Source organism: Brienomyrus brachyistius, chromosome 19 (assembly GCF_023856365.1).
Source record: "Brienomyrus brachyistius isolate T26 chromosome 19, BBRACH_0.4, whole genome shotgun sequence".
Taxonomy (NCBI): Eukaryota; Metazoa; Chordata; class Actinopteri; order Osteoglossiformes; family Mormyridae; genus Brienomyrus; species Brienomyrus brachyistius.
The window spans coordinates 4,441,898-4,467,436 of NC_064551.1; the positions used below are offsets into that span (position 1 = coordinate 4,441,898).

The 25,539-nt window shown below is 44.3% G+C and overlaps 1 protein-coding gene across 12 annotated transcripts in view; it reads right to left on the bottom strand.

The window, feature by feature from the left end:
• The window catches only part of ptprk (protein tyrosine phosphatase receptor type K), a 62,263-nt gene that overhangs the window by 17,353 nt on the left and 19,371 nt on the right, over positions 1–25,539 (bottom strand). For all 12 annotated transcript variants that reach the window (XM_048986054.1, XM_048986053.1, XM_048986050.1 and 9 more), the window contains exons 3-9: positions 15,553–15,855; positions 13,690–13,799; positions 10,559–10,760; positions 9,091–9,196; positions 7,052–7,325; positions 6,356–6,392; positions 1,938–2,073 (exon numbers count right to left, since the gene is read on the bottom strand). In XM_048986054.1, the coding sequence (XP_048842011.1) occupies positions 1,938–2,073; positions 6,356–6,392; positions 7,052–7,325; positions 9,091–9,196; positions 10,559–10,760; positions 13,690–13,799; positions 15,553–15,855 (1,168 nt within the window). The remainder of the gene's footprint in view (positions 1–1,937; positions 2,074–6,355; positions 6,393–7,051; positions 7,326–9,090; positions 9,197–10,558; positions 10,761–13,689; positions 13,800–15,552; positions 15,856–25,539) is intronic.

Here is a 25,539-nt window from a genome sequence, read left to right on the forward strand (position 1 = left end):
GCAGGTTTAAATACTCCCTTATTTGCAGAGCATTCAGAAAGGCAGAGAGACCATTCTGCCAACTACGAGTCATATTTAAGCTCTTACCGAACAGCAGCCCAAGCCACAGCACTGCCAGCTAACCGGCGCTACACCCGCTTACGCTACGCCCGCTTACACTACGCCCAGTTACACTACGCCCAGTTACACTACGCCCAGTTACACTACGCCCAGTTACACTACGCCCAGTTGCGTTACGCCCCCTTATGCTACGCCTGCTTATGTTACACCCTGTTACATTACACCCAGTCACGCTACGTCTGCTTACGTTACACCCCGTTATGCTACACCTGCTTACGTTACGCCTGCTTACGTCACACTCCCTTATGCTACACCTGCTTACATTACAACCCCTTAACGCTATGCCTGCTTATGCTACACCCCCTTACGCTACACCCGATTACGCTACGCCCTCCATGATCCCACCTTGCCTACGGGCGCCCTGCTTTGGGTGTTTAACACACAGAGGGTGTTTGCCGACACACAGAGCACACATGCGAGTCGCACTGTTTTATGCTATAATCATCAGATCCTTTGCTCAGGGAATGCCTCAGAAGGAGGGAGGGGGGAGGAGGAGAAAATAACCAGCTCACAGAAGCCCCCCCATCTGGCATTTCAGAGCGTGTGACACGGCATGTGGTGGTAAAAATCTTCGCACTAAATTTCTAGATTATACAAGGACAAAAGACAGTGTAGTTTAACAGCAGGCACGCTGACATTCCGGAGAAAGCATTACACCAAATGCATGGAATGCACTCGTGAAAGCGCTCCGTGCCTTTAATGGTCCATCAGAGGGCGCTATTGGTCACGTTAAGGAGGATGAACCACACCACTTTCCAGTTATCCATCGAGTTACCTGGCATGAATTCACCACGGCAATCAAGACGACAGCTGACAGGGGGATCATCTGCGCAGCATGATGCTGTTATAAAGGCGCTACACTAAGCGCATATCCATTCAAATGCACTGTTTCTGATAAACAAAATTCGCCAGCTATATAACAGCAGATCAATACCAAAAAAAGACCTTTTAAAACCATTAATCCAGACCCGACCTTAGCAGTGACACAAGCCCTGAGCTCCAGTACGCTCCCAAAAGATCCAAAAAGATAAAACTATTAGGAAATAATTCAACTCTCTACCTACTGTTTGCGATTAGCATGAGGAGGAAAAGCGTTCGCTCGTGCAGTGATGCTCCTCGCCAGCATGCACCCCAGACTCCCACAAAGCTGACAGTACAGACACTCTTATATAACGGTTTTGTGTCTTTTGGTTCCGGAGCAGCTCCCTACTGCAGTGTTTCCCAATCCAGTCCTCGGGGATTCGCAGACAGTCCACATTTTTGCTCCTTCCCAACTCCCTGCTGGGAGGGAGCAAAAATGTGGACTGTCTCTGCGGGTCCCCCAAAGCCCAGGTTGGGAAACACTGTCCTACAGCACCAGTTATTTTCAATGAGGTGCAGAACTCAACCATACCCTTGGGAAATGCATGCAAGTACACAGCCAGTCAGTTGGATGCTTTCTGAGAGATCACCCCTCTCCATCAATCCATTCATTCGTCATTTACAAGGATGTGAAACCCTCGCACAAACTGGCTTGGTCACAGTGATTTCATCGTGCCTATAGTCAATATGCCCTTGGTGACTTAATATCTCATCATTCCTGCTCACTAACCGTTTCCTCCAATGTTATAAGAGTTTAAAATTAGGCTTCCTTAAATAAATAAATAATCCGGCACAATTTAATTTCGTTAATTTGCAATGCTGCCCGACTTCTGACGTTTGAGCCCAGAACACGCTGTTATGCACACAGTATGGGATGGAGCAGAGAGCGGTCATGATATGTCAGAAGCGTGAAAACGTGCTTTCAATGAAGGGCGGTGACTGGCACATGGACCCACCTCTTCTTCACCAGAAGAATGGCGACAAGGACCAGCAGAATGAAGACCAGGACACCTGCACTGATGCCTGCTATCTTCACCACCCGGTCGGTCTGCTTGGCTGGGTCTGGTATCACCTCTGGCTCCTCGGTTGCTCCTGGATACATAACAGGAAATGGACGAGTCATCAGACTTGAATGCTGTGGATCTGGGAATAGCAGTGACTAGGAGTTGTGACCAAATCTGCACATCCTGCTGAGAGAACAGGAATGATTTGGCTAGCTTCCCTATCCAAATAAATATCTGATACAGAAATGAAAATTTAAATAAGTAAACATTCCAATTCTAACTATCTGGTTCTGATAATACTGCCTATGTTTAGGAACGAAGCAATGGTTCTTAGTAATTATGCTTGATTACAAAACGATCATTCAGAACTTCATTGGGTCAAAACCTTTGTGCTCACACCAGATGAGACTTGTTGCCCATACAGGGAACTCTCTCATCACGATAGATATGTGGGTGTTACCTGGCAGCCACTGCCAAAATGAGTAATAAATCCCCTCAACACGAATGATAACTTGCAAAAAAGTTTTTGCTGAAGCAAAACCTCAAAGAGATAGACACGTAATGCTACAATTATGTGGACCTCATACCTATTTTGGTCCCTATAACAGTGAATTCTGTTTCCATGGCTGCATACCTGAGAGTTCTGGAGCAGAAGGCTAGCCAAAACATGTGGCGTAACCAGATACAAAATGAGCAACCAAAATGGTATCTCTACCACGTGCTTGCCTTCCTCGATGCTGAAGGCTGCACGCATTCCAGCCCCACAGTACATACTGGAATGCATAGTTTGTAAGCCCTTATAAACAAAACCCAGATAAGCAGGAATAACAAGAGGATAACAGGGATGAGGATGTGTGCAAAGACCAGCGTCGGTAGCATTAGCTGAGCGAGATGAACTTATCAGATAAATGACACCCTCTCACTTAATGGCTGACAGGGAAAGAACAGAACATATAATACACCTCCGTCAGAGGAATTATTCTTATATCAATCACAATAATCCTTTTGTAATACGAAAGTGCTTTTTGCAAGCGAGCTATAATCCCTTATTCCACATGCCATTTTCTGCGCTCAACTCTCCTCTTGTCTTTTAGTGGTAGGCCAGAGTGTCACATTAGCAAAGACGTCTGCTCAGTGAACGATCCCTAATCCTTTTCTAGTGGAATACATAGATCAGTTTACCGGAAAAGGGGACAAGAATCTGCATGTTAAAAGCGACATATTGGAGTGACCGCATTTCTCAAGCTTTAACATTTCTGTCTCCATAGCCGCGTGTTAATAATCAGGTGGACAAGTCCACTGTGAACTTCTTTAAAAGTAATTTGCAGATGTACCTAATAACACAGAGGGCCAAAATAATCTTGAAAGTTCTAGGAAACGACAGAGTAGCGCAGTTATTAGTTCTGGAGTGAAAAAACAAGGGTTTTATATGCAGGTTCAAACTTATAAGTCTTGAATCAATACGTGAATCAACCCGTCATGCATTAAAACCACTATTTTTAAAAAATGTACTTTTGGTGGGAGAAAAACAACAAGAAAAATAGCATTCGCGTTAGAGCCTGAAGAGCTGTCCGGATGCGGCCACTCCACTCCATCTTGCACTCAATCAGCAGCCCGGTGAGCGAGGTCAATATGATGGCTTTCACCCGATCCTTTTATGCGCACCGCTGCCCCACGAGCCCCAACCCAACCTCACAACAATACTCCATAGTCCATCCCAGGCATTAATGTCAGCTGAGCAGCCTTCAATGACCATTAAAAGCAAGCCAGCATCCGGCATTAAGATTACACGCCCCATCGAGTATATGTACAAGATAACATTCATTTGTGCCTTGCTTTTGGTTATTTACAATATAGGAGAAATCTAGTGAACTCGGTTGGTTTTGCAGAGCCGCAGGGTGTATCGAACCATTAATGCTTTTTGAAGCAAACTTGAAAACCCCAATATCATGTTGACCCCCCCCCCCCCAACAACCACCACATCAAGACCATAACAGGCCAGGGGTCTCACATCACAGGCTAAACTTAGCCTTGCCAGAATAAGATGGCAATGTGGGCCGTTTCTAGCCAAATCTGCTGGCAGCAGGCATGCCCTACAGCAGGCTGCCGGGTGGCACATGGCAGATCGGATGGGCCGCCCGCTTCCCGTTCTCGTCCCCTGCCAGCCCCTCAGCCCACGGGACGTGTGAGCTCTGTGGTCGCGTGACCCACGCGATGGACTGAAGTGACACGAAGCCCTGGCTCGGCAGCTGCCGTTTACGTCCCCCTCACCGCATATAAGCACCTTCTACTTTCAATTTACCTCGCTAAATATTTGCAGTGTATTATACGCTGCTAATAATACAGACTAAAAACTGGTAAGTGATATTATAATAAGTATACACTGCATACATATATTTTTTCTCACTGCTGCCTACCTACGCGTTTCCTCAGTCCCACACACTAACCGCATGTTTTAAGGTTAAAATAAATACCTCATAATTTCTGAATTAAATTACCTGCGGCCAGAAGAGCCCCGGTACAGTCAGAACTCTAGAAAGTTGACCCTTTAAATAACTTCAGCTAAACTACATCAGAGAAATTACTGTTGACTAATGCAGTGACACATTTCAAATGGCATGAACATCTGTAAGACAAGAGGATGTAATTACTCAAATTAAAAGAATGTGCACAGCGATTAAAGCAAATGGCAGAGCACAATTCGAATTACCTTACTGATAAACACACACACAAGAAGGGCACATTAATAAGTATTTACTACGGCAAGACTTCTGAAGCATTAAGTGCAGTAACACATCCTTTCAAAGAAACAGGTCTTCCAGTACGTTTTGACAAAATAGTTAAGACTCAATCAACGCTGCAGGCCTGTCTCACGTGGTTTCGAGTGAGGGCTATGCTCCTCATCTTACTTCAGAAACACTTAAAAGGCAGTCGTTGCTTATAAGATAAACTCGCTCAAAAAAAAAATAAAAAAAAAAAATACTGGAAGGAATTAAAATGAAATTGGATTACATCCATTTTAAGATAAAATTCGCAGCTTAAAATGAAAATCTATTTTCATTCCTAGGAGCAAATTACGAAAGCTGTATCGAATTCAGCCTGAATTGCACTGACAGTTGCTTGCTTGCCTTGTTCTTCCATTTTAGGAGTAACAAAAGGGAACACAATTAAACAAGAGGACGGGGTAATATCATCTTCAATTAATTAGATTTGACCAGTGTGAACTGGTGTCTCGGGAAAGCGGAATGCATCTGCTCCCGCCTTGGACGTGCTAGAACAATTCACAGTGCGATGTGGACAAGCGGGAAATGATTAAGACAATTATACTGACCGACAAACAGGCCTGTTTCAGGCATTAGTAAGACAGGGCTGGATGAGGTTTTGAAAAATTTCTTCACATTACCACTTCTTTGCCTTACACATTTTGACACGAGCTCCATATTTGAGACGGATTTGAGACAAGGAGCTTTGTAGACTAATGACCTATACTTTAAGAAGTCCTACAAAAATTAAACTGTAAAGTAATAGTTCGATAATTAATTAATTGAGATTACTTGGTGTTCTGCCCAGTCTCCTAATCTTAGATCTTTCTGGAAACCCAACAGCATCCATGGATATGGAACGTCTGTCCAGAGACTATAGAGTGCTGGTCACATAACGGTGGCAGAAGTTTAAGCATCAAGCTGGGAAAGAACTGTTAGCACTTAAAAGCTTGACAATAGAAGTGGGATGCTTGTCTGTGGAAAAGACGAACATCTTGATAGTGACATGCAACAGGAAACACAACCAGTGAGACTTAAGGCATTATACCACGATCTAACTGTTCCTTCAGCTGCTGAGGCAGATTCAGAGCAAAAAAGCCTTAAGAAATGTACATTATCGGGGGGGGGGGGGGGGGGGGGGGAATGACGAAAAAAAAAAAACAATAATTTTTTTTGTCGTACTTCTTTAGACAAAATCACGGGACAGTACTAAGGTTTCTTTATCAGTAATCTTATATGCTGTGAACCACATTTTAAATTATGGTTCCCTCCTAATCGCTTAATAGATAAGGGTTAACAGAAATCTCTCAGAGAACTCTCAGAAATCCCAGGGCTACCACAGTCAAGCCTGTTTGAGGACCATATCATCAGGCACAAGAAGGTACATTAAAGTGCAACAAAAAATCCAGAATAAGGTCCAGATAATCCGGGATAAGTCCCAGATGCTGGTAGTATTCCGATCCACTGGGCTGACCAACGGCAAATAAAAAACCCAGAGGATACTGCTAGAGAACAGAGCTGGGAAGGAGTGCCACATTCAATTATCAATTAAATCAAATATGGGAATGTCTCTCACTAGCATTTTTTCTTAAAAAAAGCCTTTCTTACCTTTTGTTGCCAGTCGGAGGCATTGGGTTTTTGTTTCCTGTTAAGAGAAAGGGGAAAAAAAAATCTCTTAAAGCTTAAGTGCATCTAGGAACCAATTCGGTAACAAGTCGGGCCACCATGCTGTGAATCGATTCTAGGAAGAAACTCCGGTAAACGTCAGCGCTAATGCCGCATGAGGAAAGGCCCGTGTGCTCCGTCAGGCTGAGCCAGCGGCGCTTGGGTTGCAATGACAAACACTGGTAATCATTTAACAGCACATCTCACCGCTAATATGCACACACAACGCTACAGCGGCTAGGAAGGGATGGCAAATAAAACAAGGAAAACAAAGACCTACACTGACTGGCTAATGAACGGCTAAGAATCAAAGCAATAGTACCTTATAAAATCTATCAGAAAGACAATGTACACCCTCACACAAACACTTGTATTCATATCTTTGTGGGGACCATCCAGTCATTTTTATGGATAACACCCTAATCCCAAGAATGACAACCCTAACCCCTACCCAGCCCTAACAAAACCGAGTTTCCCCTTGTGGGGACCGAAAAAATGGTCCCCACAAGGTCAAAACAACAGGTATGGGGACTGTGGGGACATTTGGTCCCTACAATTTAATATATACAATATATATTAAATATCTCTCTCTTTCTCTCTCACTCACACACACACAGACAGACAGACAGATGCACACACCTTCTCGACACTGCTGACAGCCTGGAAATAGATGTTGTAGTTCTTGCGGGGGGCCAGAGGTGGGTTCCAGAAGCCGTGGTACGTCTTGTTGTCTCCCACGGTGAACGGCGACGGCTCCGGTAGGTTGCTCGGCGGCAGCTCAGCAGCGAAGTAATACGGAGAGCCACCACTAGAGGCACTGTGGAAGGACACCGGCACCTGGTAGCAGTCCACAGAGCTGGCTTCCCTCCGAGAGCGGTGGGGGTTCAGCTCCTCCACCACGATCTGGTAGGCACTGCAGAGTGGAGGGATACGGGTCACTGCGTTACAGGGCGAGGCGGCACATGTAAGCACACAAACCGAAAGGGGACAGACCACCAAACACATACGCTTGTATGACTAAACACCCTGCCCATCCAGCAATAATTCATCCCAAATTAGTGCCCTAAGGGGGGCTGGCAAGCAATCTGACCCTAGAACCTCAGCTCCCCACCCCCCATACATTTCTGAGGAGGTAACCTCTTGTCTTGGCCGACCTGCACATTAATTTAATAAATAACAATCTATGGTGCATGCCTGACGTTTTTAAAAGCACCAACATTTTGTATATTTTGTAGCTGGTTCTTTGACTAATATGTTGGGAAGCCCATTTCATAAAAAAATAAAAATAAATAAAAAATACAAGCAAAAACAAACAAATGAAGTAACTTATGGTGCGTGACCACAGGCTAGTCGATGAAACGACAAAGCGAAGTTGACAGCGGGCGTCGTGGATATCTACACAATGTGGGTCAACAGCGAGTTCAGACTCAAGTCCTGGAAAAAGCCCTATAGAAACCGCAGTACGTTTTTGTTCAAATGAGCACAGGCTGACCCGCCGATGTGAGAGCAGCTTATAAATACAGTACAAAGGATTCTTCATGGGACCTCAGACGAGATCCTCCAGAAGAACCTCAGGACCTGAAGCGGTCACATGCAGGGGCGGCTCTCCGTCTCTAATGTACACGTTTGTATGCATACCTTTGTGGGGACTCTCCATTCATTTCTATGGGAAAGACCCAAATCCAAACAATGACAACCTTAACCTCTACCCAGCCCTAACCTTAACCATAACTAACCAAACAAAATGCAAGTCTTTTGGCATGCACACACAGCAACCGTGCAATGGCTTGCATTTTAGCTCAAAGCGTCTCAGATATAAAGTACAAGCGACGTTCCATAATGCTTGCACAGATGGATTCGAAATCTGCCCAATCCACCAAAGTGGAGCGCTCGGTCGTGCTACGTCGCTCGTCTTTGACAAACTGTTACAAATTACCTGAGCAGATGGCCGGCAGCTTGCTACAGCTCAATCCCTCAAACACCTTAACTAACTTTCCTCCAAATTACTGGAGTTCCAGCCTGCTGTGTGATTATCAATGGGTTTTAATCAGAGTCGTGCCAGTTCTACAGCAGGCTGCCAAAAACAGGCAAATTAAAGGATCACTTAATAATGCACGTTTTCAGCGTTGCAGTCGGAAAACACAGCGTTGGACCCTAGCATGGGTTTCTCTACGACTACCAACAAAATAAAATCGCCACCGGCTCTTCAGTACACATCGAAGATCAAAGAAAACTTTCATCATTCATTTCCATCTGAGATGTGTCTGTCGTGGCTCCCTGTTTTATTTCCGCTGTTGCCATGTCTTCACAGAACATGTTTGACTGTGAAGAAGGTCAGACTGTCTACCGGCTGCCTCACCCCCACGCCCCGCCCCGCCCCACCCCACAGTCCCGCTGTATATTAGTGGCTCTGCTGAACGGTGCAGCCTTGACTTATCTCCAAATCCCTATTAGGACGAGTGCCTTCGAGCGCTATAACCCCGGTGACGGCGAAAGGAGAAGGGGAACCGGGCACTGAGCAGGCCAGCGATTGCTGAATGAAGCGGAGATCAGGAGGCAAGCTCTGCACCTGAATAGCAGAAATGCCCAGCAGGCTCCAGCTGCCATTCACGACAAGCCTGTTGGCTCCAAATCCCCTCAAAAGGAAGTGAGCACTGAAGCAGCACTGAAGCACCCACCTGATGGGGGCACCTTTGGCTTGGGCAGGCTTGAGCAGCACCGTGATAGTAGTGGCGGTCTCATTCAAGCAGGCCTCCGATCCGTCATACTCTTCCAGCGTCGGGGCTACGAGGGAATACGAAGAGCAGGTCATCGGTGATCACAGACACAGACACAGACGGGCGAGCTCGCGCGCGGAGGTGGAGGATAATCGACCAGAAGTCGGAAAATTTAGCTCTGACGACCTGAGAAATTCGGCAAAGGAAAAAAAAAAAACAACCGAGAATGCAGGCACGTCCCCTCAGATAAAAGCAGTATCTTAAGGAGCATGCACCAACCTAAACGCTCAACATGATCACAAGCACTTTTCTCCCTGCAAAAGCAAAATGATTAAAAGCAGAGGCTGGGAGAAATTGCCGCTAACAATGTTCCGCGATATTGTACATACATCACTTAAAGCTCTCGGCGCTAAGAGCTGACGGCGAAAGGTGAATACCCCCCGAATGCCACTCATAGGCATGTCAAGAAGCTTTTAGCTTGCATTCACCTTAATTTGATTGCTCTGAATGCAGCATGTGATTTGCCATTATCATCTAATTACGCCCATCGCTTCAACAGATTCCAAATCCACCTCGATTAATCCACGTTCGTGCGGGGACCCAGACTAGGGCACAGAACCAGTCTGCAGGTGCATCACGGCAAGCCGCAGACGTGCAAAATATCCACAATAAACTCCTGAATCATATACAATGGTATTTTCTACATTTAAATACTGCATTTTAATATTTAATATAATGGTACATTCCGTGTTCAATCCATCCATCCATTTTCCAAACTGCTTATCCTACTGGGTCGCGGGGGGTCCGGAGCCTATCCCGGAAGCAATGGGCATGAGGCAGGGAACAACCCAAGATGGGGGGCCAGCCCATCGCAGGGCACACACACACCATTCACTCACGCATGCACACCTATAGGCAATTTAGCAAGTCCAATTAGCTTCAGCTGTGGGGGGAAACCGGAGCACCCGGAGGAAACCCCACGATGACATGGGGAGAACATGCAAACTCCACACACATGTAACCCAGGCGGAGACTCAAACCCGGGTTCCAGAGGTGTGAGGCAACAGTGCTAACCACTGCACCACCATGCCGCCCCCGTGTTCAATCCAATTGTAGTAAAACACACAGCTAAGTCACTGGTCAAACCAACCAGTTAAGGTGATATTCACTAATTTTCATGCATTGTAGGTGCTCACAATATTCACTGAGAGTATGCAATGAGTCCCCAAGATACAAAGACCTATACTCATATCTTTGTGGGGACCGTCCATTCATTTCTATGGGCAAATCTCTAACCCCAACAATGACACCCTTAACCCCCACCCAGCCCTAACCTTAACCATAAGCAACCAAAGAAAATACAGGACATTTGGCATTTCTAGGCGTTTTGATTGCAGTCATGGATTTTTCTGAAATTGGGTTTCAGTACCAGAGATGTTGGTGGTGACGTTGAGGGTGGTGGGAGGCCCGAAGCCTTTCACAGTGCTGGCCCGGATGACAAACTGGTAGGTGGTGCCTGGGTGCAGCTGGGAGAAGACGTGGTGAGAGCTGTTCCAGGGCAGAGACACGATCAGGGGGGGTCGGAGCAGTGGCACAGAGGGGTCGAAGGAGCGCACGCTGCTGTAGCTGATCTGGGGGGGGGAGAGAGACACACCTCAGAAAGGTGGGGCGCTGGGTCAGCCAGTTCAGTTATGGGTGTTTCTCAATATTACGGCTTTACTGTACTTGTGTTCTCTACCCATTTTACATCATCTTCCATTGCGAAGACTGGTCCAATACTCAAGAACAGAAGTAGAGGGGATGGTGAAAATCCCTGGATGTTATTTTTACCTCGTCCCAAATATCAAGGATGCATAGGTTGGCCTCCTCACCAGACGGGCCTGATCCCATGATTTAATGTGCCCCAGGTTTGCTCTTGTGAGGCAAGATAGTAAAATTTCTCTTGCCAAGAGCACAAGTACGATCTTTGCGTTCTGGATTTTGAGAAGAACCCTATGAAATGGCACTTGAGGATGAGTGAGGGGCCTGCATCTCCAAGATGAGCGCGCGATTTCGGACACCTCGGAGAAAGAGCTGAGCTCTAAATCACTCAACCATTTGATTCATATTAAACTTGTTTTATACATTTCTCCTTATATAAAGAGTGTTAGGTTAAGGTCAAGGTCAATTTTATTCATATAGCACGCTTAAAGTAGAAGTTAAATCTAATTACCTTACAGAGTAGGAAAGAAAAGAAACATACAAAATTTTAGAGATCAAATAAACAGAAAAACAAATTACCCAGAGTCATTAAAGGGACCAAAAGCCAAAGTTAAAGCAGCACATGAAGATCACGAAACACAAATGAAGGCCTCAAATACCACCCAGACACGCTGACTGACTGATTAGTCCTGGGGATGTTTTTCCAAACTGACGGGCGGAGAGGTTTCACTTTCACAATGCTGAACGCGGCCAGCGCTGCGGGGCCAGACTGACCATAAGGAAAGCTTTTAATCTGGGGCTTTTCTCCAGGTGGGGCCCCACAGGACAAGCAAGCGTCAGGTTACACGGAGCCAGCCTGGGTCGCTCTCGCGAGGTTATGACCGCGACATTCAAAATTAGTCTGAAGACAGGCTCAAATTATGCAAGAGGTGCAGAGATGGGGAAAAAAGACAAATAAATAAAATGAACCTTATCATACAAACTGATTGTTGATTGATTAACTGAGTTGCATTCAATAAAGATTTTTTTTTTTTTTAAATCATTAAATCTAGTTTTGCATTTTATTTGATTTTAAAACTGCTATGGGTATGAGATGGCTACCTATTTGGAGAAAATAGTAAAAAATAAAATAAAATCATTAAACCAGAGCAACAAATGACATTTTAATACACCTAGATGATGAACAAGATGCTGTCATCTGCGTGCGTGCACGCGCGCACACACACACACACACACACACACACACACACACACACACACACACACACACACACACACACACACACACACACACACACCTTCACAGTAACATTTCTTGCCTGAGAATGACCTGCACGGTGTTTAACTGACACTATCTGCTTCCTCCTTATCACTGGCCCCAGATACAGGTGCAGACTTTCACACGGCAAAAACGTTCACAAAACGTGCGACAGACCACAAGCATTTGCCAAACAAATAAAAAAAAACTTTAAAAAAAACCTGCTGTAATCTGATATGAGCAATTCAACCATAGTCACAAGGCAACAACAGATCCCACTGTCAAAGCAGCCAGTTAGAGCGAATGCAGGACATCTAACCAATACTGTAGCGAGTTTTAATGTGGCTATAACCCAACTCTGCACCACATGCACATTTCCGCGAATGATGACAGTGGGTTTGCACGTGATGCTAGCGTGCGAAGAGCTTAACATGTATATAGCCAAACACACAGTAAACAACATTTGTCATATAGTGGCTGATGGAACGGAACACATTCTCAACGGGAAGCTAGTCCCAGGGGAAGCCACGCTGTTACGATATACCCCAGAGCAAGATAGTCAAATTAATGCAGTAAAATATGACGAGTCACACATACAGATGCATAAAGCTTCAACCAGAGGACATTTCATCAGAACAACCCCACTGCTTCACTAATTTTGCCACCAAAATTTAAAAATACGACAGTATATCCAAAATACTGCAGTATACTATATTATTTTGACACAGGCAAACCTACATGTTATATAATAATTATTATTTATACAACTTAATATGAACAGAAGCCAATTAGTTTATTAGTCCGATACAACAATAATGAAGGCATGGCAGTTTAATAACTTTATTTATAAATAAGAAATTGTTCTTAGTGATTTGCCTGAAAAATAAAGGTTAATTATTTTTTTAATGTTATATGTTAACATGAACTTGTTAAAGCTGCAGTGTTCAAAAACAAAACACTATTTGGGTTACGGCGGATCACCTTTCTAAAATTACTGGCGATACGCACTGATACAGGCGGCCTGCAGCAACGTACCAACCAAAAAGGCAGCGATTACACACGATCGGTTACAGAGTGACACCCGGACAGCAGACATATCGCTTTCAGGTCGCGCTTAGCTAATGCGGCCCTGTAACTACATTAAATAGCTGTGGAAGTGCTGTGTAACTTAAATAATAAGTAATGGGATACAGTAAGTGGTCATTAGGGCCCCAGAAAACATTCGGCGTGTGATACATTTCAGGAAATCCACGCTGACGAAAACCACAACTAAATAAAGTCAAGCCCGGCATTAATATTTTGAGGTGGACATTGAAACGTCAAGTCTAATGGCATCTCGGATTCCAGCATCCTGCGTGCTGGATGTTTTTATTAGCAATTAGCAAGAGAGAATTGAGATTGTTTTGCTGCATGACTTAAACAGATTGTCACACAAAATAATAATAATAATAATAATAATAATAAAAAGATTACCACCTAGGGTTATTTCAGCTACAACACTCAGATTTCCAGTGGGACTTGAGATTTATAAAACCCTCTAAACATGGCGGAGACACACAGAGACTGTGTGAGCCCTCTTCCGTGACCCACTCCTTCATTACCTCATACTGAGTGATAATCCCATTGGGCTCCAGTGGTTCCTTCCAGTAGAGCAGGATCCTGTCTTCAAACGGCTTGGCTCTCATGGACTTGCTGGGAACCGGGCCAGGTACTGCATTAGGAGAGACAAGGGGAACCATGAAGCCAATGGGAACAGCAAACGGTAATAAATACAGATCTCACAAACTGCCCCCCCAAACACCGTTTACAGTTACAATACACGTTGTGCCAAGATTCAAATAATAACTTTGCACATAAGCTGCCGAACTTACCTACAACACTTAAACCACTATATACAAAGTCATTAATTACAAGTTAAGTGTTTTAGGGTACAAGTGACATTTAAACCTGGCTGAAAGACGTTAGCACGTCAAAGGTACAGCAAAATGCTCCCAATCGCTCAGTAGAGAGAAACAGACAGACGATGCCGGCAGTGAATCAGGAGCCCCGGTTTTCTGGGCCGGCTCCGTCTGACGGGTCAGGACTGACGTGGCACCTGCTGCCTGGGGACTCTGCCTGTCTCTGAGGAGGAAGTTCCCAGGGGCCAACTGGGCACCGCTCCAGCAGAAAGCACCGGCATCTGAAGTCCTTCATTTCAGCAAACTGTGCACTGTAGCGTGACCAGGTCATGTGACCCTCCATGCATCCATCTTGTCTGAAGTGGATGCAGGCAGATCAGTCATCTCCAGATCGCAGTGGGTTTCTCTTCGGGAGAATGCCCCAGACTGTCCCATGGCCCTGAAAACCCTATTAATATTTAACTGATTTCTTTTGACACCACAACTGGATTTGATGTCACTGAACCCAAGGCAAAGGAACACAAAGGCCTAAAATGTGTGTGCAAAGTGACACAACGATGGTAAACAAAAGGTAAAAATGCTCCCAGAGAGGAAATAAAAGCCACTGAATTTACCAAACAACTCCCAACAAGGCAGCAATCAAAACAGAGCAGTAATCCAAAAGCGAATGTATGTAGAACAAACGGTATAAAGCAATTGCCTGAAATTACCTGCCCCCTACACCACAGGTTTCAGCTTCTTTTTATCTAATGCACTTGTGGACAGAGTGCTACGGTTTTACAAAAAATAGAGGATAAAAACCGAAACACACACCCTGCCGACTTTGCGGCAAGAAGCCTGACACGCAAGACAAAGGTTTCCCACAAAGAAACGCATTCAAATAAAATCTGTGGCATTTGATTTTCCCCACAATTAGAGTTCCGTTGTTCATTATGCCACTTCAGTGCTTTCAGGGTAAATAACGACGAATTAAACACAGGGGGCGCTAAAGAGGCACAGCTCCCCTGTGTGTTCACACAGGCTGGATAGATTCAGTTCAGCTTTAACGTTTCTTGCAGCCATGCACGGCATGCTGGGAGCTTTCCCTTTGTCTCACTAAACGAATTTTGTCCATGTAAACTTCATGCTCATTTCAAAGTATGACTGACTGCTTTCAAAAGTGTTCGTGAGCACGTGCTACATTTGCACCGTTACTGCCATTAGTACTGAGTAATTAACGCTCTGATATTTATTAGTCACTTACTGATACACTTATGTGCAACTCTGCTGCTTCCGGCATTGCATGAATTCTAAACAAACGCGGTTTTCGTTCACGTTTTGTGTTAATGTTGTCGTTCCATGAATTTGTTTGTTTATTGCACTTGTCCAGTTTATGTCTGCACTTTATGTATATACGTGGCACTGGGGAATGTGACTTCCTGTCACTGTATACTGTGTGACTGTACATGGTTGGTGTGAGATGCTGCATTTGACAAATTGATAGATGCATCTTCATATGCAAACAAATAATTAAGCATAAACAAAAACCGTAAAATTGTGGGGACCTTGCTAAGATAGAGCACTGACCGTCCTCATCCGTCTGGATGATGGTCTCGTCACTCTCCTTGCGTCCCTCCGGATTGGTCAGGATCATCTTCAGGCTGACGTTGGTGTTGGGGGGCAGGTTCCCCACCACGTGCCGAGGCGCCTTGGGGTCCATGTCCAGGCAGTCGGCTTTCGTCTCGTCGTTGGCGCCGTGGTAGTGGTAGCAGATCGTGACGTTGAAGGTGTGACATCGGGTGATGTTGTAGCCGAGTGACTCCCAGTCCACAGCGATGAAACGGGCCTGGGTCTCTGCAATCTTCAGGCTTTTCGGGGTCCGCATTGGTTCTGGTTAAGGGAACCAAGGGGGCAGGGTTACTCACACAATCACTGCACAGATTATTCATTAGATCTCACACACACATACAAATTGGGTATCTATATCTTTGTGGGGACTCTCCATTCATTTCAATGGGCATAACCTTAACCCCAACTATGACAACCTTAACCACTACCCAGCCCTGACCTTAACCATAACCAACCAAACAATACAAGACTTTTAGCATTTTTAGTTGACTAGTCACAGATTTCAGTGCCACTTTACAAGAAGACAACCCATATAAAGGAGTTTATGAATGGTTTATAATCGTTATTAATCAGGTTGTAACACTTTGTAAATCATTAATAGGCAATTTTAAACAAGTTATAACAGTTTTCTTTTTATTAATGAGTTTACAGGTGGCACAAGGGAGCCTTATTGTGAAGAAGTAGCCAGATATTTATCAAAGTGAGTTTCCCCTTGTGGGGACTGGAAAAAAATGTTCCCACAAGGTCAAAATAGCTTTTTGCTACACAAGCATTTGCTACTCACAATGTAATATATACACGGCCACAGACACACACACACTGTCCCAAAGTCCAATAACCGTAGCGTCGTTTTCAATGCTTACTATAGTAAATACCCACAATCTGACTAATGAGCCATTATCAAGATTCAGTGTCACAGTTAGGAAAAGGGAGCAGCAGATGAGTGATGCAAGAGCAGCAAGCAGATGCAGGTGAAAGACCTGCAAGGCCGGCAAAGACGACACCCAGGGGAATCTAAAGAGCCACTAAATTAGACGATGCATCACCCTGGGAGAAAGTCAATATAACCCCAACAAGCAATCCATCACAGCATAACATCATGCAGGGTATTAATTACTTTAATAGTCCAATTTACCGGCTCAATATAGGCAATGATGCAGAAACCATCCCTTTAGCCACAGAAAGGCCATTTTCTGTTGTAGCTACAATGGTGGTCAAGGGATTTAGCTTGAAATGTTACGTGTGTGGTCTTCGATAAAACGACACCCCTGAGAAGTCCTCTTTCATCTAATTAATACAAAACATTGAAAACACTGCATTTTAAAGTTAAGCAATACAGGATGAGCAGTAAGATAACTAAGCTGCTAGGCTAGCACGGGGAAAACCAGTTCAGTTTATTCACAGTTATCACTGAGCAAACAGTTGTAAAAATTCAAAATTTGTTCTCCGGCAAATGTTCTTCCAGGATAAACATCCTTTTTTATAAAGGAGTAAAAGTTGAGCAAATCAGTCCAAGACCACGGATCTAAAATCTGTCCGTTAAAAATCCATACTTTGACTCCCCAGTGAAAGCAGTAATTCAAGCACGCATGTCGAAATTTGCCCGTTTTGCAGAAAATTCAAAACTTTCTTGCTACACAGGCCAGACTGTCTCAGGTAAGTGAAAACCAGCCAAACAAGCCTGACCCTGCTGAGGGATCTTCTGGCAGAAAGCCAGGAGGCCACCAATCCTAAATGGTTTGCAGCTAATTACCTTACTTTTCCCAGTGCCTAACATCTCAACACTGCCAGCAAGATTTCCCTTCCAAAAAGAAAGTGGTGACAAGACAAACTTTCTATGATTTGAGAGACCTGGACCTTCAGACAGACAGCAACACAAATTGACACAACAAGTTACGAATGTGGTTTCTAGTGCTCCAAAACAACTCTCTACACATCCATCCCACTTCCCTCATGTTTTTCAACATTCAAACATCCTCAAAATTTTTTAAATGACAGGGGAACCAAAAAAACGAAATACACATGTAATGATTTCGATTGTATCTCACGTTGTAAATACACACAGAGCCTCCTTGCTTGGAACATAAATAACGTACATGTTTAAGCGTCTCGAAAAATCGGTTTTTGGATTCTGACACAAAGTAGGTAACGTCCATTTGTGCGTTTCTCAGCAATTGCGATTCCCTGGTTCTCTCTTATGTAAAATGGATTTGTTCCTGCATTTTTAGTTGCAAAAGGGTCCCCATTCTATTCCTGGAAATACCTCGGACTGACCTCTTCAGTTCACCCTGCCTCTCTGCTCGTTACCGACTATTTTCTCTTGGTCGTGTAGCAGATGGCTGAGCCTAATACTGAACTGACAAGAGAATAAACAGGTGATTTTATCACTCCGCATAGACTAAACTTGTTTTGTCATCCCAACTAAAACAATAACGATTAACTTAAGTGACAGCAACAGAATCAATACGACTGAATGCGTGGGTGGTTCCTTTATGCTGTTGCAAAGCTGAAAATCTTTGATCAGAAATGCAAAAAGGGTGCCCTCATTCTCAGGATCATTGTCAAGCACGCACACGCTCAGCGACATCATGGATCGATGGCGTTTGTGCGTCATGCTGTTTTTCGTGGTTATTTTTACCCTATTAAAGCTAGCTTTTTTTTTAGCTATGCGGTATATAGAATCTGTTTATGACAGGTCAAATCTGATAACAGGCCAGTTGCCGCAGAGGAGCTGCCCTTCTACACATGAGCTTCCACCACCCAGAAAACCTTCGCACGATATTGCGGGCCAGAAATGAGAACTTTAGAAGCTAAATTACAAATGATCCCTCCATAACCCATTCCCTGGTGAGTTCAATCACCCACACTTTGATGAGCTTGGCTGAGGAGAACCTATTCTTTATCACCTAATTAAAACTTAAACCTCGGTGAAAAGACTGAGTACTTGTTAACACGGACCAGAGATTGACTGCCATGCTTGCACTATGGTTATTTAAAAAAACTTCCCCTACGACTCGGCTGTACAGATACTGGACGCTGCCCAATCTCACGCTAGTCAGACTTCAGATTACACGCATGACAATAGACAGTATTCAGATTTATCGTTCTGGCAGTATTTTTTTTTTTTTTTTTTTTTTTTTTTACAGCTTGCGGTTTATTGCATTGGTGAAGCCGCTTCCCCCTAGAACAGCTACAGATTATCTGTGCTACAGGACGGGCAGCCAGACACTAGCCTTTTCACAGCCTATGACAATGACCACCACAGCCTTTTTAGGACAGTCAATTTGAACTGATTCTGCAATAACCTCAAATACAAAAAGAAAGAAGTACAAGGGCAGCAAACAGTCTCCCCCTACAGGTACATTTTGCTTATAACAAGTCATTATCTAGCAGTCAATCGCAGGAGAATACATAAAGCATTTCTCCAAGCCTGTGACAGCATGCTATTTCTGCAGATTTACACACGCTGAAGGAGTATTAAATCTCACCAAGTCGGGGTTGGTGGTGTGCAGGGGTCAGGAGGAACAATTTAAAATAAAAGAGAGGCCGAAATGGAGACATTTTAAGGTAATCATGCCGTTTGAAAGCATAGTCAAGGACAGTGTCGTCTCAAAGATAATTTGGACTGGAGGCGCGGTCCTGGGGTGGCAGGATGACAGATCTGTCGTAAGCCGCGGCGTTTCCGGGAAAGGAATCACGAGATGGGAGCTCGTCTGTGACGTGCGAGCCACGCTCGGCGATAGGCTGACGGCGGCCCACCGTCAATATCTGCCACCACCCTCCCCACCTCCAGACCTCGGGCCCCCGCACAGAAAACATTCAATAATGACCGAAAGATTCAGTCTCATTCTCAAAGGAGTGTCAGCACTGGCAAGGGGGGGGGGGGGGGGGGGGTGGAGAGGACCTGTCACAGCGAAGTCCTCAAGGTGTCATTCATCTGGTCATAAACTGCAGCCGAGCCTATTTGTATGCATTCGATTCGTATGATGGCCCATAAGTGGGGGGTAAGTTTAGGATGGAGGGGGTTGGGGGATGGAATAAAACTTCCAGGTTAGAATTAGATAGATCACTGACATTCTCCATCAATTTAAATGTCAGCCAGGCAATAACACAGAAGAAATGAACTGCTTCTGACTCCCAATGTCCCATCAACTTTCAGCCCATCCAGAGACACAAAGACCAATAATATTTGCACAACAGACAATTACCCATCCATCTCCTATCAACACTGTTTATCCTATTGCCTTGGTCAATGATTAACAGCTTGTGTACCCCTTCAGCGCTGATCAATAGCTGTGAAGTCCGGCATTAACTTTACAGATTAGACCTTCCTCCATAATAAATTCTATTGATTTCAAGAGCTTAAATCCTAAAAATGCAAAACATTTCCCAGAGCTAAAATTATGAATCCTGAATGTCAGAGCGATTAGGTGCTGCGACCTCCTGTTAACTTGACTTTCCAGATGTACAAAACCGCTGGCGAAGAACATAGGATCAGCGGGTTAAACAAAAGACTGCACTTTAAGGTCACTCCACACATTCCGGCTGTCTCACAATCACCAGTCTCCCCAAATGAGGCAAGCAGATCTCGACTCACTGACGACCAACCAGAATAATACTAAACACCGAGCTAAGCAGGCAGGGAGGTGTGACGCTCTAACAGGAATACAAGCGCTGCTAATTCAACCATTGTGCGATTTTTAAATCTACTGCAGGGTCACGGTACTTCGTGGCACTGATCAATAAAACAACCAATCATAACAAGGATTGCTAAAATGCCATTTCAATTAGCCAGTGTTAGATGCATAATTAAATTACCCTTAGGACATGTATATATGCTCTTCCTACTAGTTGACTGTTAAAGGTTTGATCTAAAGAAGAAGCGTTTGACTATGTTAATATCTGAACAGGAATACATTTAAGATGACATCCAGTAAAAACAGGTCATATCGCAATGAGTCACTGCCATGTTCCACAGCCATATCGAGCCATCAAAGCACTTCATGAGAGGAAAACTGGAATAAAGCTCACGGTATTACTTACACGCAATTCTTTTTCGCAGCAGTTTTTAAAAAACATTTTTTTAAAACTGGAATGGACAATATTATCAACGATCCTTATATTTTTCAGATACATATTCAGGGATTGGTGGAATTATTACCATTATTATTATTTTAAATAGACACTAGCTTTACATTGGGGTGGGTCAATGTTTCCCTGACAAAATAAAAAAAGCTACAGGTGTCATCCTAAGGGAAGCCAGCTTGTCTCCTGATAACAGAAGGCAAAGATTAAATCTTTAATTGTTAGAGGACTCTTCTATTTGCATGGGGAGAGCTTAGCTGTAGCTTACAGAAGTTCATAATGTCACTCAGGAGCGGGTTTGCCGCGTGCTACACCGGCAAACTGTGAGTCTGCTGCTTTCACGTTACAGAGATCAGCTGCTGAACCTCGTGGTGCAGAACGGCACAGGCCTTTATCTCAGGGAATGGGAAAAAAGCACAAGCGAGACACTGCCTCAGCTTCCAGACGCCCCCCCCACCCCCCCCCACATACATCTGCCATTCTTTTAATCACAGCAGAAGGCGGAGATAAAATTAAAATAGGCCAGAAATGTATTTGGGGATTAAACAGGCGAAAGTCGATGTGTTCAAATCAAACTCAATTTTTAGGTCAGGTGTGCATATCACGGCATGCAACAACACAGAGCATTAGCCGAGCATGTAATGGCTTTGTGTGACCACCCTAGACATACTTGGGTAATATACATCCAAGGGATGATACACCAGAATCAAACAGCAAATAAAAACAAGGAAAACTGCAGAAATCACTGATAAAAGGAGAAAGTGCAGAGAAAAGCTTCTGGCATAATAAAACTACAAAAAAAGACAATATGACTAGAATGCAACCATCAAACCAACCATTTCTACAGGATGTCATTGACTGAAAAGCACTTCAGACTCAATTTGACATTCTTGTCTTTCCAAAGCCTGCTCTTACAAACACTCTGGGACAGACTGAGAAGGCGTAATGCCAACGAATAACCGCAAATTACCGACAGCCGAAACCAGTCGCATCATCTTGTCCAAGAACATGAAAATGCAAGAGATTCCCACCATGGCTTTGCCATATACATACGGGGATGAACAACCTCCAATGTAATTGGTCACCATGGGCTGGGTAAACAACCAATGAAGAGAGGCCGTGATCCTTAAATGCCAATGAACGCCACACGGACTCGGGTCCAATAAAAATAAAGTACAGCCTTTGAGAAAGTCCATTTCCATTAAAATAAAGAGCTGATTAATACAAATAATATTTGCTTATCAGATTGCATATAAAGAACCAGAACACGGTACTTGATAAAGCTTTCAGAGGATGGTTGTTTTATATGACCGTGTGTGTGAACGGCCCACAGTAAGGGGGGGGGGTGGGGGGGGATCCACACTGCATTTGGTATTTGTTACAGAGGAGGGGAAAAAAAAAAATCGAATCTAATAGAAGTTACTTAAAGTCTCAGCTGGGCAGCCCAACAAGTAATGGAACAGGATCCGTAAGAGACTAAGTTTAAGTACCAGATACCTCTGCACAGTCTAAATGTCTAGTTTAAATGTATTGGAATAGATCAGTGGAAAATGAATGGACTCAGCCCTAAATTAATGTTATTGATTGGAGCTGTTTTCACACATCCGCCTACCCCCCCCCCCCCCCCCACCTTCATGGACACCCCTCGCAGCATGGGCACGATTTCCAATCACTGGCGATCGGCCGGCAACTCCGACGACAGTGTCAGGTCTGATTTGTTTTTCATCTTTCAAACAGAGATAGTGCCAGATTATTTTCCATTCTTTAAACCTATAAAATGATTTAAAGGCGACCAATGCTGCCTACTTTTAAATTAAGATCTAATAGTGGCTTTCAGACGGGGACTGTCTGCCCCTCGTGAAAGAGCAATGGAGAGGTTCACTCTGCAATAAATACTCCTGATGAAACAATCTATTACCTCAGATTTCTCTCCTGAAACCAACAGTGAAGTCAGGTCCACACAATATAAGGCATCGCCCTTAATTGGTCCAAGCTGGTTAGGTCAAATGGTACATGTGCATTCAATTGTGGTGCCAGTGAATACCACCCCACTCCCTGCCATCTTGGAATCGAGGAACTTCCCGTTCTTATTGGGAGACATTTTCTCTTTGTAGTCCTGCCACCACAATGAGGAGCTAAATGAGATGAAATGGATGGCGAGCAGGACAACAAACCTGGTGGTGGGCAGACCTCTGAAATTGTCCGCTAACGACGTTGCTGTTTACTTCATTTACCTCTCCATTAGCCCAGACTTACACTGTGTTCCCCCGCTCCACGAGATCGACCCCATTGATGGTGGACCTTACTGGGATAAGGCAGGAACAGATTCAATAGGCAGTCACCCACGCATCTCCCATAATTCAATTTCCCATTGAACCACAAAGTGAGGCAACTCCAGGGGGAAAAAAAGCTTTTACCTATGAAGTTTGCTTGAACCCCAGTGACATGGCGATGACTGGACTGAATCCAATATCATTTATTTTTAATTGCCTTTGCAGCAGTTTACGAAGCTCCCTAAGGAGCGATGAGGCAGACACAGACATGGTCGAGACATGGGGGGGAGGGGGGGTCACTAATGTGCTGCGTGGAGTGACTCGGACATTACGTCTGGCTAATGGTGTCTTCAATACTTAACAGGGACAAATACCGGAAACCCCAAGTGTGTGTGTGTGTGTGTGTGTGTGTGTGTGTGTGTGTGTGTGTGTATGTGGGGGGGGGGGGGGGGGGGACAAAAATGACAAAGAAAGGAGTGTTTACAGGATCTCAGCTTCCATTTGTTTGTGTAAACATGTCTAAATGCAGACAGCCTCAAAATTACCCTGTCCCCTCAAGGCAGAGAGATCCAGAACACAAGCCATTGTTGGCTTTACCAATCACATTAAAAAGTGCCATTTTTATAGGTCAGAGAAGAGGAATTTAAATAACGCTTATGATACCTTACAAAAGAATGCTTGCCGCAAATAAACAAAAATCTCTCTCTTCAGTCCAGGTAGCTGCTTCTGATGCCTGTGAAGACGCATGTTTGAATCTCCCGGAGGCAACTCCTCAATTCCTAAGGCTAAATATAAACCACAAGAGTTTCCTGCCTCCTCTTCAACCTGAAACAACTGTCACTGTGCAAGTTTAGTACAAAGACTGCTCAGAGATGACGAGAGGCAGGAGGGGAAAACAGCACACACCCTGTAGGGCAATTACAGATGCCAAATGCGGTTGGCTTAAGTGATGAAGTCATAATATACACAGTCCATCTTAACTAGTAAACAGACTAGCCCACCTGAACCTGTTCATACATAATTGGGAAGCTCTTTATTATAAGTTAGAAAAATCAGTGGAAGTCCATAATCCTCTACCCCATCCTATTAAAACTGAAGCAAGGTCGCTTCCCTGACAACCTGAAAACCCCCGTTAATTTGTTCCTTTCTTGCATCGCGGGTGCAGAAAGCAATGTATGAGTAATGGTAGCCGACCTCGGAGTCAGGAGGAAGAACGCAGCCGACAAGCGGACGAGCTCAGAGCAGGGGGCTGGCACAGTGCATTACATGAAACACACACCAGCATTACACACTTAACCAATGTATTGATTACACAAATTACCCACAGTTCTCCACATTCCTTTACACAGACGCACCTCATGTATACCTGTTGGCCAGGGATATCAGAAGATACGTTAAACCTTGATTATCGTACCATTTTTTCTTCAAATCGTTTTTTTTCCTCAGTGATAGATCCCTAAAGAGCAAGCAGGAATAACTATACCTGTAAACAGTATTAGATCATTGAAAGTGGTTAGAAATATTGGGTAAATTTTGGGTATGGAGTAACAACACCCAAACAAGAGTCTTCGTACCAACAGGGCAGGCTCAAAGCTCAAAGCTCCACCACGTATGACGCAAGCTGGGTGAGAATTAGGGCTTTGTCCCTTCAGCAGTAACACAAGTGTAATAGTGATTAAATATAGTGCAGCTTCACTTTGTCACACGATTTAGGAATATTGGTCCGCTAACATTTACTGAATTCATTTTGATCTCATCAGTGCCCCCTGTGTATCATCACCACTGTTCTGTTACAAAACCTCCATTTAATCTTTTTTTGGTTCACTACCACTTTGTCAGAACTGAAATGCGACTGGAGATGGGGGATGTCCTTTCAAAAGACAGAAAGCAAGTCCCAAGCAGGAAGGATTCCTCTCCTTAAAGGATCACCTTCCCCATTTTCCCCACTTAAAATAGTGTCATCTATAAACCATTACTCAGCCTCTTCTGTACCCCATATCACTGGACAGAAACTCAGGCTCAAGGTTTTTTACCCTAATAAAAAGAAACACTAAAACAGAAGGCTTGAAAACTACACAACACACGGTATGTGGCAACTGTCTGATCACATCTCACTGAGAAAAGGCATGATATCCACACACAGCTACGCGGTGTAGACGGAGGTACCACTGCATCCACACACACACACACACACACACACACACACACACACACACACACACACACACACACACACACACACACACACACACACACACACACACACACACACACACAAAGGAAAAATGATTGGTTCAGAGACAACGTAGAGGAGGCAGGACAGAAATCTGATTGGTTGGTCCTGCCCTCTACTTGCTTGGACCTACCTCCTCTACAATCTGATTGGTTTCTCTCTCTGAACCAATCATTTTTTCGTTCTGCTCTGAGCACAAGTACAAGTTTTGTACAAGTAAAACTCCCATGAATTTCCACTGCATCCAGAAATTGCAGTTAATGCAGTGTTTACACAGAGGTGCCACCACATCCACAAACCATTTGCCACCTGCCCAGTATGTGAGGGGTTTTCCCAACATTTTACATGCAGTGC